The sequence below is a fragment of the Callithrix jacchus genome, chromosome 5 (genome assembly GCF_049354715.1).
Source record: "Callithrix jacchus isolate 240 chromosome 5, calJac240_pri, whole genome shotgun sequence".
NCBI lineage: Eukaryota > Metazoa > Chordata > Mammalia > Primates > Cebidae > Callithrix > Callithrix jacchus.
Window position 1 is genome coordinate 52,917,197 of NC_133506.1, and position 19,585 is coordinate 52,936,781.

General features: G+C 37.7%; 1 protein-coding gene across 1 annotated transcript; it reads left to right on the forward strand.

Moving 5' to 3' along the window:
* The first annotated feature begins 508 nt into the window (after window positions 1-508).
* SPO11 (SPO11 initiator of meiotic double strand breaks) lies at window positions 509-14,345 on the forward strand. The gene is made up of 13 exons (XM_002747707.6): window positions 509-687; window positions 2,469-2,582; window positions 3,810-3,898; window positions 4,316-4,382; window positions 4,616-4,724; window positions 5,029-5,115; window positions 5,696-5,732; window positions 6,066-6,175; window positions 8,478-8,577; window positions 9,245-9,282; window positions 10,311-10,387; window positions 13,095-13,206; window positions 13,695-14,345. The coding sequence occupies exons 1-13, from the start codon at window positions 557-559 to the stop codon at window positions 13,812-13,814; spliced, it is 1,191 nt and encodes a 396-aa protein (XP_002747753.2). The 5' UTR covers window positions 509-556; the 3' UTR covers window positions 13,815-14,345.
* The last annotated feature ends 5,240 nt before the right edge of the window (window positions 14,346-19,585 follow it).

Below are 19,585 nucleotides of genomic sequence, written 5' to 3' on the forward strand. Positions count from 1 at the left end.
ATCAGGAACTTCCTGGGGTTCTTAAGAGGGACCTGAGTGGGAGGGGCTCTGGAGGCAACTGCTATTAAACGTCAGTAGGGGCAGGAATTGCGTTTTCCTCAATGACAGCTGAACCCAGGTGCCAAGAACTGTCATCTCATATGGCTGGGTCTTCATCACTATGTGTTTTAATGCAAAATCGCTGATATTGCTGTCCCTAAGTAGCCCACCCCAAAAATAATTAAACCATCTCAAGGGATTCTGGGTCCAGTATCTCCAGCAGGCCACACAGACATTTCTCAGTTCAGCCAGGCAAGGCCCGAGGCCTCCCTTACACGACCCACGCTCAGCGAAGCGCCGGCCTCGGGGCCTCGCAGGTGGGATCGCGCCTGAGAGCTCTGCGCTTGCGCATTCCAAGGCCGTCCTCTACGCATGCGCCAGTCCAGCCCTGCCTTGCGGGGGTGTGGCGTGCACACGCGCCTGCCTGCTCAGAAAGCGCGGGAAAAGCAAGCAGCCACGCCTCCAGGGTGGAGCCTAGGACAGGCGCTTTTGGAGCTTGGGGCAGCCCTCCGCCCTCATGGCCTTTGCACCCATGGGGCCCGAGGCCTCGTTCTTCGAGGTTTTGGACCGACACAGGGAGTCGCTGCTGACTGCCCTGAGGAGAGGTGGCGGGGAGCCCCCCAGTGGGGGAAGCCACCTGGCCTCCAGGTACAGGAGCTGGAGCCGAGGCACGACGCAGCAGCTCTGTAGCGAAGTCCCAGCACCTTTCCCGGCCCCAGGCTGCCTCCCGGTGTTGAGGCTGAGGAGGTGCACCTTGGCGAGCCAGCCTGGAACCCCCCCAAAACGATCCTTACTGAGTACCCGCCACCTGCTTTAAACCGTTATTTTGATCTGAAAAAGAAAGCCAGGTGGCTGCCTCCTTTCTGTGGCTTCCAGAATATTCCCTTTCTAGAATGTTCCAGGAGGCTCTTTGCAGCTGGGTTGGAAAGTTTCCTAAGATCCTTATAGGCTAGGGAGTTTGGGGTACATTTGGCTTTGTATTTTTTTAATGTTTTTTTCTGATAAAATTTTAGGTTAAACTTTAATTTTTTTTTAGAGAAAGAAAATGAGTGTTGTATGTCTTCTCTCTGTAAGCGAATGGTTTTCTCAGTTAACAAGGACATCAACACGTTTTTAAGTGGTTTATAATAATTGTTTTGGAAGAGGAGAGAATGAACATATTTTAAATGATTTACTTAACATCAATTCCAGGAAGCCTCCAGCTACCCATGTTGGAATTATCCACAGAAAACATGTCTATGTTGTTGACCACTTTCACTTAAAAATGCATTGTTTTGTTTCCTTGATCTGCTTTCTTGGCTGATTGCTCAGCAAAGTTTAGCAGCCTTTTATTTTTAAGCTCAAATCACCAAAAAACCTGAAAAACCTACAAGCAAACCAAATTTGACAAGAGAACTTAGTTTGAGGGAGAACTTAGGACGGTGAGGGAAAAGGAGAATGGAAGTCCCTTGTTAATATCGCAGATGTAGACGAATCTGATTGTATCTCAAAGTTGGTTACAATATTGTCTTGCAACACTTTTTCTTGAAACTGGGAAAAATGAATATTTGGGTCAGTTTTTACCTCCCAACATTAGAATAGATTAAATGTTTTAAAATTTATTTTCTGATACACAAGTTTTCAGTAAAAGCACTGAAGTTTCTGTGGAAATTAAAACACTCAACAATTTACCCATTTTCTAGAGCTTATTTTATTTCTCTTCCTAGAGAATAAGCTAATAGTGTTTATAGCAGAACAACATTTTTTGAAGCTGATGGCTTGTGAAATTAACAGTCAGCTGACAGAAAACTGGGCTTGGTGTTCGCATTTTGCTGTAGAGTGCTGTATAGCTGCCAAGTCAACCGTTTGTTGCAGAACTCACAATTTATTCTTTTCAGGGTAGTGATTAGACATTTTCTTTTTTGTATCAATAAGTTTCAAAAGAGCCGATTTTAAGCCATAAGATCAACTAGGGTGATGTGTGACCACAAAAGGTGTTTCTTTTGCATTGCATTTTTGGGAAAGAAATTCAAAGCCAATATTATATCACTTTTTAATTGAAACATTTGTTGGTAATATTTCAAGTCAAATTTGTATTCAAGTTCAGCTAGATTACAGTAGGTTAATATGTAGTATAGATAAAAATATGGTTGTAAATTTAGTCATTAATGTAGATGGGAGATCTTCAATTGGTAATTGCTTGAGAAGTAAAATTACAAGCAAATGAAATACAGTTGTTTTAATGCAGTACTAAAGGTTTAGTGGGAGCGATGATTATTGACACGAATTACCTAGTCTTTTTTTTTTTTCATTTTGTAAGCCCCGCCCCAATTACCTAGTCTTAAAAAACAGTAAAATAAGTCACTTTGGTATCGATCTGGAAAAATCTTACATATTATAAAGTCAAAATATATAATTAAGATGGAATCATGCTGTGTTTATTGTTTCAGTTCTGAGGTTCTTGCATCCATAGAAAATATTATCCAGGACATAATCACAAGCTTGGCAAGAAACGAAGCACCTGCATTCATGATAGACAACAGATCAAGCTGGGAAAACATAAAGTGGGCATTTTGCATTTTTATATTTTAAATGCAGTATCTGTGTCATTATTCTAATTATTTGAGTTAGAGTTCTGGTCATATTTTATTCATTTTATTGCCTTTACTTTGCCAAAAAAAAAATGATTTAGGAAGTTTCCAAATACATCCCATACAGAGAGGTTATGTCAACTAGAAGTAGGTGTGAAAGATGAGGCAAAGGAAAAACAATGCTAGCACCAACAGAATGGAGCTCCAGAAGAGGTTAGAATTCCAAATGCATGTGATAAAGTCTCATAATCTTGCTAAAAATAAGCACCCAATTTGGAGCTAAGCTTTCTAGCAATCAGAGAAGGAGATATCATGGGTGCAGTTCTCATCTACTCTGCAAAAGCAAACCACTTGCTCAGGGGAAGTATAACCAATCCTGATACCAGACCAAAATAAAAGTATCCTGAACATAGAGCACATTTAAGGCTTTCTCCTGGCACAGCCTCTACCCCTGCTATGTGTCCAGAAAGGGTAAAATCAGTAAACAACTTTTATCAGAGTTCTTGAACCCAGTTACGTAGGCTTCTTTCAGCCTCTCACATTTTGTAAGAGATACAGAAACTAAATGAAAGGAGTTTTGAGTCTCCTTCATCACTATTGTTTTATGACCTATGTAAGTAATATAAGCTGTATACTTTTCAATCATGTTTTGAAAGATGGATTTTATCTAGCTTCGAAGCAGCTTACATCTGACATGTCCACCTGGTGCCTTCTGCCACCTTTAGGAGAAGCTTGGCAGTTCAACCTAACAACCTAATAAAATTGTCACTTTATGTAATGCAATTTTGCAGGTAAATCAGAAATGAAACATTTCAAAGCTTATTAAATTGAGGAAAATTATTAAATGAGTAGATTATTTAAATGAGTAAAGTATAAATTGTGAAATATTTGAAAACATTTTACATACACTAAAAATGTCTTTCCAGGAAAAATTATGCATACACACACCTGAACACACTCCTATACCCCCTCATCAAAGGTATTAGCTCATTTATGTTAAATAGTTTATCTTAGTGCCTCTGTAGGTCACAAAATCTAATTTCCTGGTTATCACCTGGAATGATCTATGCTTTCAAACCAGTTGATCCTAAAGTTTCAGTGCTTACCTTGAAAAGAAATGTGAGTTATAAATGATGAGCAGAAGACCTTAAGTATTATTGTCTTTTTCACTTTATTCATTTGCTTTAAACAAAACGACAGGTTTGAAGATTCTGTGGGTCTTCAGATGGTATCCCATTGCACCACAAGAAAAATCAAAAGTGATTCACCAAAATCAGTTCAAAAATTTGGTAAGTTAATTGTTCTCAGCTTTCGGTAATAAAGGATAAATACAGTTGGTTGTTTTCTCATTTGTATTTGTTCCTAGTTGAATAATTTTACTTGTTTTTGATAGACCACTCTTGTACATAAAATATATTTCTAGAATTTTTCGTTGCCAATAACTATGGAAGTAGGTTATCAACATAAACATATTTTTCAAGGTATATGTTTCAGTGGAAAATTATCCTCTCAGTTTTGCTGTCCATAGAGCGAGCAATTCATTTTAACTGATTCTTCAGGTAATTTGTTCTGTACTTAACCTTCCCATTTTGGAAAGATAATTTTTTAAGCGTTAACTGAAGTTAAGTTAAAATCCTTGATAGCAGTATCTTTTGAATCAGTAAAAGAAATAATGAGTAACCTGTTTGTTGAATCTTGTTTTCCAGCTCTAATCCTTAAAATATTGTCCATGATTTATAAATTAGTACAAAGCAACACTTATGCAACCAAAAGGTAAATATATTGTTCTAGTAAATTGCTCTTTAAAATGTCATGTGATAATTAATTGGATTAACTTTTATTATATGCTTTGAAAACTTACATGAGACTAAACTTTGGCTCATAATTTACTTTCTTTATATGTTGTATTTTCATCCAGTTAAATCTTTCTTCAGATAACACTCTAATACTTGTCATATTCAAAGAGAATACGGTTAATTAAAAATATGTATTTTACATTTTCATAGAGACATATATTACACTGACAGCCAACTCTTTGGTAACCAGACTGTTGTGGACAATATTATCAATGACATTTCTTGTATGTTAAGAGTGTCAAGGAGGAGTCTGCATATAGTAAGTAGTACCTAATACAAAACATTTTAAAACATAATATTGTCTCTTTTGATATTATTTAATGCTGCATTTTTATCACTATAAATTTAAATCATACATTCTCAATATATTCCTTTGGGTGAATGGACCAAACTGATGAATTCCCAAATATTTTTAATTCCTAAATATCTTTACATATTTTCTCTTTCATCTTTTACATTTCAACCTGAGCAAAAATACAAATAATTTAGTAGATAAGCACAAAGAACAACTTAATAGCATAAAATTAGTGAAACAGGTTGCAAATATGTCTTTTTTTTTTCAGTTATCTACATCAAAAGGTTTAATTGCTGGCAACTTAAGATATATCGAGGAAGACGGCACCAAAGTGAATTGTACCTGTGGTGCAACAGTAAGAAGCTTCATTAATGCTTTCATGGCTTTAACTCTTTCAGCTCCTTCAGTTTTGAAGCATAATTTTATTTCTTGCTTTGTTGTATAACTTAGAGCTTAAGATTTCAAAATAAAACTGAAAGATGAATAGCCATATGCTTTAGGAACTGTACATTACATAGTTTCAAAATATGCTAATTGTCAAACGCCAGATTGAAATAAATATACACATACAACTCTTTAAAAATGCACTACTATTTTTAGGTAAAGTGTGGCTTGATCATTTGAACATGGTTATTTAGTAATCTTCATAAAATGTTCTGGTTCTGGAAGTAATATTTCTAATACTAAACTATCTGCTGGGCTTTGGTACAAAGAGACCCCACAGTACTAAACTTGGTACTCCTATTGGGAGAATTGCTGTGAGTCATGTGCCTGTTTTCTACTGAGGGGTAAAGCTGTTTTCTACTATTTTTTAACTGAAGAATAAGTCTCTGATGACTGGTATGGTCAAAGAAAAGTGAAAACAGAGGGCTTTGTGATAAACTAAAAAAGGTGGCTATTTTGCTTTTTATATAAAATAAATTTTTTTTAAATAGGCTGTTGCGGTGCCATCTAATATTCAAGGAATTTGGAGTATCCTTTAAGTGGGAAAACTAGATTTTTGGAATGCTCATTCATCTGTTCCTTTGATAAGCTAAGCCTTCGTAATGTGTAAGGAACAAGTTAGACCCATAGCTGTCAAGATGAACACACCATGGTCCCTTCTTTAGGACCCTTTTAGGAGCTCACCATCTAGTGGCAGAGACAGATATCTGAATATATGAATAGATATGTTTCTATATTTGAAGGCACAAATTAAAATGTGATATCTATAGCTGCTTTTGAATTATTTATGTGGTATCTTAATTTAGTTGGTGATTAAACTGAAATACTCATGCTTTCAATTTATCAGCCTTAACTTCACAGATTTAGTTTCAGATGCAAAGTTTGTATTAATTGTAGAAAAAGATGCAACATTTCAACGGCTTCTAGATGACAACTTTTGCAACAAAATGTCTCCATGCATCATGATTACGGTATATTATCTAACTTTACTACAATTTCAAGACTAACATATGCTGCTACGGTGATTGGTAAGGTCCTGTTTTCAATATAATGCATCCTTTGGGATCATAGAATGGGAATTTCCAAGGTGTTTTTTTTTAAATCCTCAAATCTGGCTGTCACCTCAAGTTCATTTTTTTTTTTTTTTAAATAGAGATGGGGTCTCCCTCTGTTGCCCAGGCTGGAATACAATGGTATGATCATAGAGCACTATAACCTCAGTAAGTTCATATTTCTAAAACCACACTCAAAATCTGTCTTCCTTGAAGAGCTGAGTGTTCCTGCCACTTGTCCTGTGGCTGTCACTGCGGATACTGCAATGAGGCCCACACATAGGAGTCAGTTTGGCTCAGTCCTCACATCTTGTGCTCAGCAAGTCCTTTTGAATTGGCCTTGGGAATCTCCTTCATTTCAATCCTTTCTCCCTAATCCTTCCCCTTACATTCTTACACAAGACAACCACCTGATAGCCTCCAGACAGGCCCTGACTCCAATTACCTCTCACTCTGCCAAATAGATTCCCTGCCTCACCGGTACTTGTCATTTCCTTCCTTGCCAATTCAAAAACTTTTGGTTTTGTCTGATATTTCTGCTCTAAATCTGGATGCCTCTGTGGAATTGGTCAGTCCTTAGGTCTAAGACTCCATTCTGCCTCCTCTCTAGGGCAGCGCTCCTCATTGCTTCCACAAGCATCCCTCACAAACCCCCCTCAAAAGGGGGCTGGGACTCAAGGGCCACATTAGAAAGAGCCATTTTTCACCATATGTCCTTTAATACCATTTGACTCCTGTACCATGTTCATGTGCTATTATTTTTCCCAAAGAACATGAAAATATACTAAGTACTCATAATGAGCCTAGGAGCCCTGCTAAGCACTTGCCATAATAAGAGTTCGCATTTATTGCTGTTTATCACACATCAACTTGTAAAGGCTCACAACGGCTTATGAGGTAGGTACTAACATCAACCCCACTTTAATAATGGGGTACTGGAATGCTGGAAGGTATTTTACCACATCTCTATGACTGTTCAAAACCAGGACTGGATTTGAGTGGTTGAACTGCATGTTGCTATAATGCCATCACTCAGAGTGACAGGCATATTTATGCTGATTTTATAGATAAAGCCACGGCCTAAAGAGACTAAGAAACTTGCCCAACATCACACCACTGATGATGGGCAGAGAGGGAATTCAAACCCAGAGCTGCCTGATCCAAAGCCCATTCTTAATCTCTAGGGCTACTCTGAGTTCTTCCTCTGCTCCATTTCATCTGGTTTTTTGCTTTTCTCTAACATTGTTGTAACACTCTTCAATTTACTTTTCTACATAATTATTATTTTAATGACTTCATAATATTATCTCACCATTTAAGTTGTATTAAACCCTAAATTTAAGCCAGGTACTCTTCTAAGTGCTTTGTGATTATTAAATAATTTAATTCCTTATTAAATTATTCATTAGCAGCATGAGCTTGAATGAATAACAAAACTACTGGTTAGTTGTGGGAGCTCAGGCTGCCTAGCCCCGCAGCTGGCGCAGATCTCCACTGTACTGCGCTGCCTCTCCACACCCCTGTTGTTAGATATTTTGGCTATTTATATTCGTTTTTGCCATTTTAAATAACACTTCGGTGAGCACCTCTACATAGGATTTTTATTATTTCTGTTTTCGCTGAAATATTTCCTTAGGATCATTTCCTAGGACTGGCATAAATCCAAGTCCTTCTCTCTGTTTGTATATAATGTACTTTTTTTTCCCATAATCAACACCAGTTTTTTAGCATCTGAAATTCAAGGTAGAGAGATATAACTTTATTTTCTTCTTTTTGGTGCTGTGACTCAGATATGAACCAGGGTTCCTGTGGCCACAATGCAGAGTACTACCCATTGTATGAGCATAACCTGTAACTTTTAAATTATTATCATATTATTAAGATGGAGTTTCTCTCTTTTTGCCCAAGCTGGAGTGCAATGGTGCAATCTCGGCTCACTGCAAACTCCTGTCTCAGCCTCCTGAGTACCTGGGATTACAGGCATGCACCACCACCACACCTGGCTAATTTTGTATTTTTAGTAGATACATGGTTTCACCACGTTGGCCAGACTGTCTCGAACTCCTGACCTCAGGTGATCCACCCACCTCGGCCTCCCAATGTGCTGTGATTACAGAAGTGAGCCACCATGCCTGGCCTAATTTTTAAATTATTAATGAGTGTAGTTGTAACCATTTCATTCAACTGAAGTTAAAATTCTTAATTTTCATCTTGCTTTTAGGGAAAGGGAGTTCCTGATCTAAACACAAGACTTTTAGTCAAGAAACTGTGGGATACGTTTCACATTCCTGTTTTCACTCTTGTAGATGCTGATCCACATGGTAATTTATCATTGGACTATTTACAACAATAGTCATAACTAAATTATATTTGTAGTTGTGTTTTCTTCTTCTCCTTCCTCCTCCTCCTCCTCCTCTTCTTCTCCTCCTTCTCCTTCTTCTTCTTTGTGACTGAGTCTCCCTCTGTCACCCAGGCTGGAGCGCAGTGGCGTAATCGGCTCACTGCAACCTCTGCCTCCTGGGTTCAAGTGATTCTCCTGCCTCAGCCTCCTGCCTGAACTACAGGCACACACCACCACGCCTAGTTAATTTTCTGTATTTTTAGTAGAGACGAGGTTTCACTATGTTGCCCAGGCTGGTCTCAAACCTCTGACCTCAGGTGATCTGCCTGCCTCGGCCTCCCAAAGTGCTGAGATTGCAGGCATGAACCACTGCGCCTGGCTTGTAGTTGTGTTTTCTACTCTCAGAACACTTTCACAAAACATTTTAAAAGAAAATGATTACTTTAAAATTAGGTCTATAATTATTTGAGACAGTTTATTGTTATTTTGTCATATTAAACTGAGAACCATAAATTTTTTATTGGTGATGTCCACAAAATTAAAATTGTAGCTAGCAGATGAAATTTGATAGTGCAAATTAAGCTGTAATATGTAAAATTACTAACTTTCTTTTAACTTTCTTTTAAAAATTAACTTTCTTTTAACAGGCATAGAAATAATGTGCATCTATAAGTATGGATCTATGGTAAGTGTAGAAAAGCAGTTTTCCTTTTTTATTATTTAGATATTTTTCTATTCATTGGGGTGATTTCTGCATTTACATCCCCAAGTGATTACACCCCCAAGTAGGCTGACAGTACCCAAAGTGTACCAGAGGGCCTAATATCCTATTCTAGGAGCAGTCCATATGTCAGTGGCTGTGACTCCAGCTCCCAGAATGACCAATCCAACCACAGATGACAGAGTGGGATTAGCTGTGGGCAAAAGGCATTATTATCCTGCACTCTGGGCATACTGAAGTAACTGTGAGACTTCAGGATAACAACGACGCTGTCTGATCACCAAATATACTCTAAATATTACATAGATCCTTGAATTCTGACTGTCACCACTAGTGTCTACAGTTACCATATATCAGTGGTGTCACAGTGTGGTCCTAAGCCAGCAGCATCAGCATCACCTGGAAAATTCTTAGAAATGCAAATTTCAGTCCTTATCTAGAACTACTGAGCCAGAATCTCAAGGGGTGGACTTCTCCAAGGGATTATGATGCATGGTAAAATTTATAGCAGATGAAAGGGATGATGGAGCAGGGTGTAAGATGGGGAGTTATGAGCAATAAGAAATGTAGGTCAAAAAGCTTCACTTATAGTTTTGCTTTAGAAAATTAATACAGAAACACTACATAGAAGTTGTTTTGTTGATGTTTTGAGACAGGGCCTCACTCTCACCCAGGCTGGAGTGCGGCGGTGCAGTGATAGCTCACTGCAAGCTTGGACTCCTGAGCTCAAGCTATCCTCCCGCCTTGGCCTCCCAAAGTGCTGGGATTACAGGCATGAGCCACCGCACCCAACCCAGAGAAGTTTTAACACCTTCACCGAAAGCCTAGCTTAGTGTAGCTCCTGATGATTTTCTTTCTTCTGTGGGCTCTGGGCATGTGTAGCCAGCTTTAGTACTTGTCCTTCTTAATAAGTGAACAGTTTGGCTGAAAAACAAGAACGCTAGTTTTCTGCAATTTAGCCTCACCTAATATACTTTTGTTTTTCATTTTAGTCTATGTCTTTTGAAGCTCATCATCTCACAGTTCCAGCTATTCGATGGCTTGGTCTTCTCCCTTCTGATCTTAAAAGGTTAGATAGTATAGCAGGACTAGGGTATTTATGATGACAATTCACTGTCATATGTAACAGTAAGCCTAAAAAGTCACTACAAGGAAAAATTCTTAATGTTTTTTATTTATATTGTCCGCTATAACTTGTGATTATATAATTATGAATTAAATTAATTAATGTTCCTGTTTCAATTACTAAAATACTTAACACATGAATTTGGTTAATGTGTTACACTTTCAGTTAGCTCAAAACTCTTTTTGTTTTACTCTTATGGTTAAAACATTTTATCATTTTATATACTTTTTTTTTTTTTTTTTTTTTTGAAATGGAGCTTGCTCTGTCACCCAGGCTGGAGTGCTGTGGTACAATCTCAGCTCACTGCAACCTCCACCTCCTGAGTTCAAGCGAATCCCCTGCCTCAGCCTCCTGAGTAGCTGTTAAACACTTTTTATACTTAAAAGTACAATACATTGTAGGCTGGGCATGTGGTGACTCACGCCCATAATCCCAGCACTTTGGGAGGCTGAGATGGGTGGATCACTTGAGGCCAGAAGTTTGAGACCAGCCAGGGCAACATTTTTAGTCTTTACTAAAAATACAAACATTAGCTGGGTGTGGTGGAGCTTCCTGTAATCCCAGCTACTGGGGAGGCTGAGGCACAAGAATTGCTTGAACTTGGGAGACGGCAGTTGCCGTGAGCCACAATCACACCACTGCACTCCAGCCTGATTGATAGAGCCAGACTCTGCCTCAAAAAAAAAAAAAAAAAGAATACTAAATTAAATCAAATTAAATCATAACCATTGACAACATCATTTGCCATATGAATCAATTTTGTCTTAGATTTAAATTTTTAACTTCAAAAGAAAAATCTCATTTTAAGATTATTAAAATTTGGGAACCTCAAATTTGGCAAGTGTATTATATATGTTCATTATAGAAAAAATACTAAGTAACAAGTTAAATATCACCTACGAATCAGCAGCCTTACCTTTGCAGATTTTTTTTCTGTGCATAGTCATAACTTTTTCAAAAAACTGAGATCATATTCTTGTTATTTTGTAATCTGCTTTTCAAAACACACAACACAATGTGATCACTTTTCCATGTCAATAAAGTACATTTCTTATTTTAGCGTCTTCTGTTGCTGAGTTTGAATTCTAGATGTGCTAGTGTTTGTTCAACCATTCCCTCACAGCCATTTAGATGGTTTCCAAATCTCTGTTCTGATAGGTAGTGCTTTGATGGAGTCTCTTGTAACTAAATCTCTACCCATATCCTTAATTAGTCCCTTAGGCTGAATTCCCAGAAGAACTGGTGGGTCAAAGAGGATCCTCATATTGAAGGTTTGACTGCTGTCTGCATAGGTTAAGGATCTTGCTTTCCCTGAAGAGTAAGAGTCCACCTGTCTTTCAGCTTACAGCATTAACATTTGTTTTCATCTCTGCTAATGCGATATTTTAGAATGTTTTCTCGTTGTTGTATTGGTCAGCAAGAATGAATTTGAAGGTGTTACTGAATTTCTTTAAGCAGTGAGCAATCCTTGATAACAGGTGCTCGTTTCCCAAATATGGAATGGGAACAGGTTTTGGGTGATCAGCCACCTCCCACAAAATGAGGGTGCAAGAGGAAACACTTCATTTTTTATTTTTGAATATTTACACTCCAGTGAATTAATGTGTTCAATTTAGTGTATGTGTGCCATGATAAAAATCCCTTGGGGGTGATCTTTTGTATAAAAACCATTTTAACACAAATTCAAGACATAAGATCTGATAATTATTAGAATGGTTTCAAGAAGCTCTAGCTGCATCTCATAAATTCTATCAGTGCATGCAAAAGCCACTCCAAAATAATATATGATCGAAGGAAAAACACTGTGGTAGCTACAGAAGCCTGGCTGCAAAGGAAATCCTCTAGGCCCGCCTTTCAATCAAATTGTCACCCCTGCCCAAAAGCTGCCACTGGCAAATGGTCATAATTATGGACACATTGAAAAAGACTCTCCTGGGAAATCTAGGATTTGTGACTTCAAAAGGTAAACCACACCATAAATACAGGACCTCTCATGTTCTATTTGTAAAACACATACCATGAGAAAGTTATATTCCACATTTTTCAAGTTTAAAACTAGATAGGTAAGAGTGTGTGTGTGTGTGTGTGTGTGTGCGCGCGCGCGCGCGTGCAAAAGTAATGAAAGTGAGAGACTAACTTCCATGGCCCAGAATCTTCAATTAATTATGAAGAATTAAATACTCAGTGGAAACTACAGTCCCTCAGTGAATCTCAGCCTCTGGCCATGCATATTGGAGCTCACTGCCAGAAGAGTGTGAAGCTCTGAGAGACTTAACTGTACATGATTAAGCTTCTCTGGTATCTATATACATGATGGTAGTGTTACTGGCATTTGTTTAATAATCAACATCTGTCTTCCTGTCATCATCCCACGGGTATGACATGAAGGAAACAAAAACTTGAGAATCTTATTTACGGTGGAAACACAAACTTCCACTATGAACGTTCAAGTTAGTGTATGTGTGTCGTGGTCAAAATCCCTTGGTCTAAGACATGACAGATCCCCTCAATCCTGGATGTAAGAGGCAGACCTGTATTAATTTTCTTACTTAGGAGTTTCTTGAAGTAGTACAATAAATATAGGCAAAATACATGACATTCAAGTTACAGTAACACTGTTTATTGATTTTTTAACGTACTTTTTTTCCAGGTTAAATGTACCTAAAGATAGTTTGATTCCACTGACAAAAAGGGACCAAATGAAACTTGACAGTATCCTGAGGAGACCTTATGTTACCTGCCAACCATTTTGGAGAAAAGAAGTATGTTTCTTTTTACAATTCAGACTTGTTGTATGTTTAATTGACTTTTACTTTAATGGTGGCTATTCACATCATATTTTGAAAATATCTCTTGACATTTTATATGACAGGACTAACATAAGTGTTGCTTGGCAGTAAATAGTTGTTGAAATTGAGTCATATGAATGCTAATAGATAAGTGAATGGAGCTGGCCGGTTTTTATCCTTATCATGGTTATATACACATTCTTGATGGCTGTGTCATAGTTTGTGGGATTAAGAAAAGGAAGAAGAAATCATCATAAAGATCTCAGACTATTCCTAGTTAATGAAGACAGCATATAGAGTATTCTCACTCCAGATACTTTTAGCTGTAGCTAAAAGTTTATTCTGGCTGACACTTAAGGGTATTTTTTGGAGAATAAAGCAATTCTAGATTACTAGTTTGTTGAATTGACAGAAATGTAGATAAGAACTCTGGTATGAGTATATTTTACTTTTATTGACAGATGGAAATAATGGCAGACTCTAAAATGAAGGCAGAAATTCAAGCTTTGACTTTCCTATCATCAGATTATCTTTCTAGAGTGTACTTACCTAACAAACTAAAATTTGGAGGATGGATATAAAAATAAGTCAGAAGAACTTTTGATTGCCAGAGCTTTTCATTAGTTTTGTTTTGATTGGCAAATACTATTGTGGAAAGAACATACTATATTCTTAATTCTGTAAAGGTCAAATAAAATAATTTTCCATTAATTATACTTTTTTGTTAAAACAAATTTTATACTCCAATTTACTTTAGAAGGCCTTAGTCTATCCTCTGTAGAGACAAAGTTCTATCCTATCTTCTAAAATAAATTATAAAATAATATGTTATTTTGACCTTCAAATTATGTTTGAAAAAATAATATTTTATACATGTCATCCTACAAAAATATTTTATTTACCTTCTGTGATGTAACTAATGTTAAGGCATAAAGTATCTTACTGGTAACAAAAATATGAATGATCTGAATTTGAGATGTTGCAAATGAATTGTGGCTTCTAGTAGTTTCTTCTTACATTTTCCTTTGCCTTTATATTGTAGGGGTCTTACTCCATTAATTCAATTGTTAAGTCAGTAAAATTCAGTATGAATAAATATTTGGGTTGATGTAGTCTTCAGTGTTTTGCTTTATTTTGCATTGAGCCTACTTTTTATTGATAATATTATTTATTTGAAAAGTTTTTTCAAGGTCTTGAATGCTTCTCTGGCCTAGGTCTATAGAACAAAAAACTTCTTCAGTTTTAAGATCTACAGAAGCCTCAGATTCTAATAAGGTACTTCTCTGACAGTAAAGATGTGACCTTTTTCCTTCATAAACCTATTTTAATTTTGCCAGAGTTGAGTTTTATGATTTTATTCTGTACTTTCAGTAAACCTTTAACTTCACTGAAGGATTCTTGTACTTATAAGCAAGAATAAGAATTTGTAGAAGCACAGAAATATTGTTAGTTATTTTATAAAGAGAAATGGTAACAACAAGAATGATAATATATACTATTTCTGAGAACTTGTGTATACCAATCACTGCTGATTCAGTATCTCATTTAATTCTCCCAAGGACCTTATGATCATTCGGTAACTATACCATAGTTTACCGGTGAGAACACTGAGGATGTTACTTGTCCAAAGCCACAATAATATTAGGGGACAATAATACTCCCTACCTCAAGAAAATGTAGGTCTCACTGCAAAATGTAAATGTGGGGTCCCTTGTTATGAAAAATTTCAAGATGACAGCAGCGGAGAATTAAACCAAGCACAAGACCTTCTTAGCTTGGGCTCCTGGGTGACTGCGCAGGTTGGAGACCTGTGAGGCTGGCCCTGCCCAAAAGCTTGTATGTAGTAAGGACTAAATAAGGTAATATAATAATTAAGGAAAATACATACATAGCACTTACTATGCACTAGATATTTTTCTAGGTGCTTTACAAACAATAACCCATTGCATCTTCACAGAAACCTTATGAGCTAGGTACTTTTAAAAAATCACCCCATTTTACAGGTGAGAAAACAAAGGTACAGAAAGGTTAAATGACTTTCTCAAGGTTACAAAACTAATAAGCAATAGAGCTGGGACTTAAACCTAGAGAGTCTGGGTAGCATGGTGCTGGTCCAGGTAAAGTGCTTCACTTACGGTCTGTGTGCATGCTGCTGGGAGAGGTCTGCGGGTCTCACTGTTGGCTGCTGTCAGATAAGATCCCCAGACACCATGTCTATGGCTAACAAATATGTTACATTCTCTGGTCACTTAGGAACCAAACATGTTGGGAACGTATCTGGTACACTGTTAATTTTACTTACCCGTGAGACCATCCAAAATTCTAAAAGCATTCTTATACATAAGAAACGTTTTCCTCTGAATTTACAGCATACTTACTCCTTTAACATGTAACAATGTCACTGAACTTTGGTATGCTTTGTAAAGGAAGAAATTACTAACTTAAAATACGTTTAACCCACAACACATCTGGATTAGGATATACTATCAAAATAGGAATGACAAATCTATAATAGTCATTCAAATTTAAAAATAAATGTGAAAAAGACACATCCAGTTTGGATAATTAAGTCATCTCAAGTTTATTATTGCAAATTTACTTAACATAATTTTCAATTGTTTGGGAAATGGAAGTGGAAGGAGAGCAAAATACACTATAGTTTGATATTATTACCTATCTTTATTAGATGCAGATGAAAAATTAATGCTAGTAACTAGCTGGGAGCCATCTAGAATTCTAATTCTAAAGATTTCTTTCTAAAAAGGATTACCATAATACTTAGCTATTCAAAATAGTAACTGATAATAATCATCCCATCTACCATCATCTACTGTATCTAATTTGGATATTTCCATAATATTAATCAAGAAAGCACATTAGATTGGAATCTTAATTTTATTTTTATTATACTTTAAGTTCTGAGGTACATGTGCAGAATGTGCAGTTTTGTTACATAGGTATACACATGCCATGGTGGTTTGCTGCACCCATCAACCCGTCATTTAAATTAGGTATTTCTCCTAATGCTATTCCTCTTCCAGCCCCCCACCTCCTGACAGGCCCTGGTGTGTGATATTCCCCTTCAGGAGTCTTTTTAATTAAAAGTGTATAAAAACTAATACAACAAGGTCAGACATGATGGCTCACACCTGTAATCTCAGAGCTTTGAGAGGTCGAGGCAGGAGGACTTCTTGAACCCAGGAGTTCAAGAGCAGATCGAGCAAAATAATGGGACCCCATCTCAATTTTTAAAAACAAGTTGGGCATGGTGGCACATGTCCATAGTCCCAGCTACTTGTGAGGTTGAGGTGGAAGGATCACTTGAGACCAGGAGTTGGATGCCACAGTGAGCTATGATTGCATCACTGCATTCCAGCCTGGATGACAGAGTGAGACCTTGTTTCAAACAACAACAACAAAAACAACAACTAATACAACAAGAAGGTGCTCAGAGACTTGGGTTTTCTCTTAATGCTCCTCATAATGACCCTAACCAAGTAAAAGCTGCTTGTTATATCCCCAGCTTTCTGAGAGATTTGATTATAATCATTGGTGATACAGTGATTTCAGAAGTCATGAGTTCATGTGGGAAAAAATCATAGTGTACTTTACAAAAATAGGGAAAACCTTCCAGGGTTTCCATCTGTGACTTCCTTACTGAGTGTTTCAGTTGAACTGCTAGTTTGATGTAGATAATCTGTTCAGTGCAGCTGAAAAGGACAGACTCTCTAAGCTGCATGTACATTAGAATATTTTCGATGGAATATTTTTGTAGTGAAATATTGAGAAACGTGTACTTCTGTTTGCTAAATGAACTCTGTTCACTGTTACACAGATAGGTATCAAGGAAATAATCCTGTAGAAACAAGCTAAGATCGCCCTCTGCTGGCAAACGCTCATTGTTCTCTCCTTCCACTATTGTGGGTGCAAATTCCTTTGAAATGTTTTCAAGTCATTGTCTTAATAAATGGGGTGGAAGAGTCTTGAGACACAACAAAAGAGTTTGGGGAAAACCAGGAAGGTTTCTGTATGATACACTCAACAGGAATCCATTTTGTTAATCAGCTTTGGATGTCCGATTCCCTGTAAAGCTACACTTAATATGGGCTTCTTTGCAACCAAACTATTCACAAAACTTTTAAGCCAACATATAAGATCTCTTTAATTAAAATTTCAAAATGAAAATTAATTAATGCTAAAATTATAGGCATGTTCAGTTTCTATTCACCTAGCAATTAATTAGAAACTGTAATCATTCATAAACATTCCCTGTGTAAAACTGGCAGAAAATTTACCAGTTTGAATGATAGTCACTACCAAAATTTAATTTTTCTATTGTTTAATTATTTGTCCCCTACATTGTATGACTCGATAACCACACCCATGGATAAAATTTTACTGATCTCCCTTTTTGTTTATAACGGGGGAAACATGAATCACTAGAACCTGCCACCTGTGGAAGTGTAGAGTTAGGTTTTGGGGCAGGCTGCTTGCGTTCCAGTTCTGGCTCTACTCATTGCCTCTGTGGCTGGGACAAGTTACAACCTGATCTCAGTTTCATCAACCATAAAATGTGAATAACAACAACAATGACTTGGTTGGGTCACGGTGAGGAATAAATTAGATTATTCATGTAATAAGAGTCTTGGAATATTAGTTATAATATTTGGGAGAGCAAATCAGTGGTTCCACTGATGGTATATGCAAAAGAAGTCTGTCAACTATATAGCCCTAAACAGTGGGCTATATAGTTGAATAGAGCCTGCTGAGTAACGAGTATTATAGAGGAATCTGCATCATAATAGAGGCTTCTGGAAAATATATGGGCATGGAACCATATAACACAACATATATTAATACCAAACACATGTAAGAGACTCTGCTTGCTGCTGCAAAGCGTATACATGCGAGTAGATACAAGTTTTAAATCTTGGAATCTAGGCAACACAAATATAGTATCTAAGGCAGAATATGCCTGGAAACCCTGAGAGAGCTTTGGGAGGGCTTTTGAGAGTTTAAAGGAAAGATAGTGAGAGGGGCTCCATTGAGAAAGGATGAAAAAATCTAGTTGAAGAAGCACTTGTCAGAGATGATTCAGAGGCTTTGCTGGTGGGAGGGTTAGGCACAGGATAGACCTCATTGGTCCTACTGCGTATCAGCTGCACAAGCTCTGGTAAGTCACATCATCTCTGTTAGCTTCACTTCCCATATCTAAAAAATGGAGATGATTGCAATACCTATCTTTTAGGGCTGTTCTGGAAACGGCAGAAGATGGAACATCTAAAGCACTTAGCATAGGGTGGTGCATCTAGTGCTCAAAAGAGCTATTATTACCATCATCTCTAGACTAGAGGTTCTCAATTTTAGCTGTGTCTTAGAATCACCTGGAGAGCTTTTAAAAAATATTAACTCCCTGGGTTCTAGCCCAGACCTACTAAATCAGAATCTCTGAGGGTGCAATCTAAGCATCACAGTTTTAAAAATGCTGCCCAGGATTCTAAATGTCTGATCTACAGCCTTGGTACTTAATTGCGGTTCGTGGTCAGCAACCTCAGCTGGGAGCTTGGTAGAAATGTGAATTCTCAGGTCCATCCTAGACCTACCGAATCTTCATTTTATAAAAAGATATCCCAGATCCTAAAGCTTCCTAGGGAGGTCAAGGCACAAAGACCACACTAAGTAGTGAAGGAGAGGATCCTACAACCTCATGAAATCCCTTCCTTGTGGTTTGTCTCTTCCTTCTCTTCCTTCTTCAGACACTCCTAAAAGTCGGAGTTGGGAGGAACCAACCAGCCGAAATATGCGAAGTGGGCATGTGTATGAGTCATGAGAATCCCTTAACATTTTTATGGAATGTTCTACTAGTAAGAGTAGTTCACGTGTGATTTCACTTGACCCTAATTAGGAACAGCCCTGGCATCATCATTCCCACCATGCAGCAGGAAACTGAGGCCCAAAGAGCCCCGAGGTGGACTCAGGGTACCCCAGTGGGCAAACAGGGAGTCCCGAGCAGGAAACTCGCAGCCGACCTCACCTCATTCGGAGGCAGCGTTAGAGCAGCTTCTCAGAGGACGGCCTTGGACTTGAATTGGCAGCATTCATAATCTTTTGGACGTTTAAACAGGATAAATGCAATAATTAATTCACAAGAGAAAACAGCTAACTACCTTGCACTAGCCCTAGTCGCGGAATGATTGACAGGGAATTTTGCTCGTTGCCCAGGCTGCAGTGCAATGGTGTGGTCTCGGCTTACTGCAACCTCCTCCTCCCGGGTTCAAGCGATTCTCTCGCCTCAGCCTTCCAAGAAGCTGGGATTACAGGCACCCCCGCCACCATGCCCGGCTAATGTTTG

Bases quoted from the DNA above. Each gene is read 5' to 3' on its own strand.
- SPO11 (XM_002747707.6), top strand. From the start codon at position 557: ATGGCCTTTGCACCCATGGGGCCCGAGGCCTCGTTCTTCGAGGTTTTG. The intron at 2,583-3,809 runs GTGGGCATTTTG...ACAAAACGACAG, and splicing joins TCAAGCTGGGAAAACATAAA to GTTTGAAGATTCTGTGGGTC. The intron at 10,388-13,094 runs GTTAGATAGTAT...CTTTTTTTCCAG, and splicing joins CTCCCTTCTGATCTTAAAAG to GTTAAATGTACCTAAAGATA.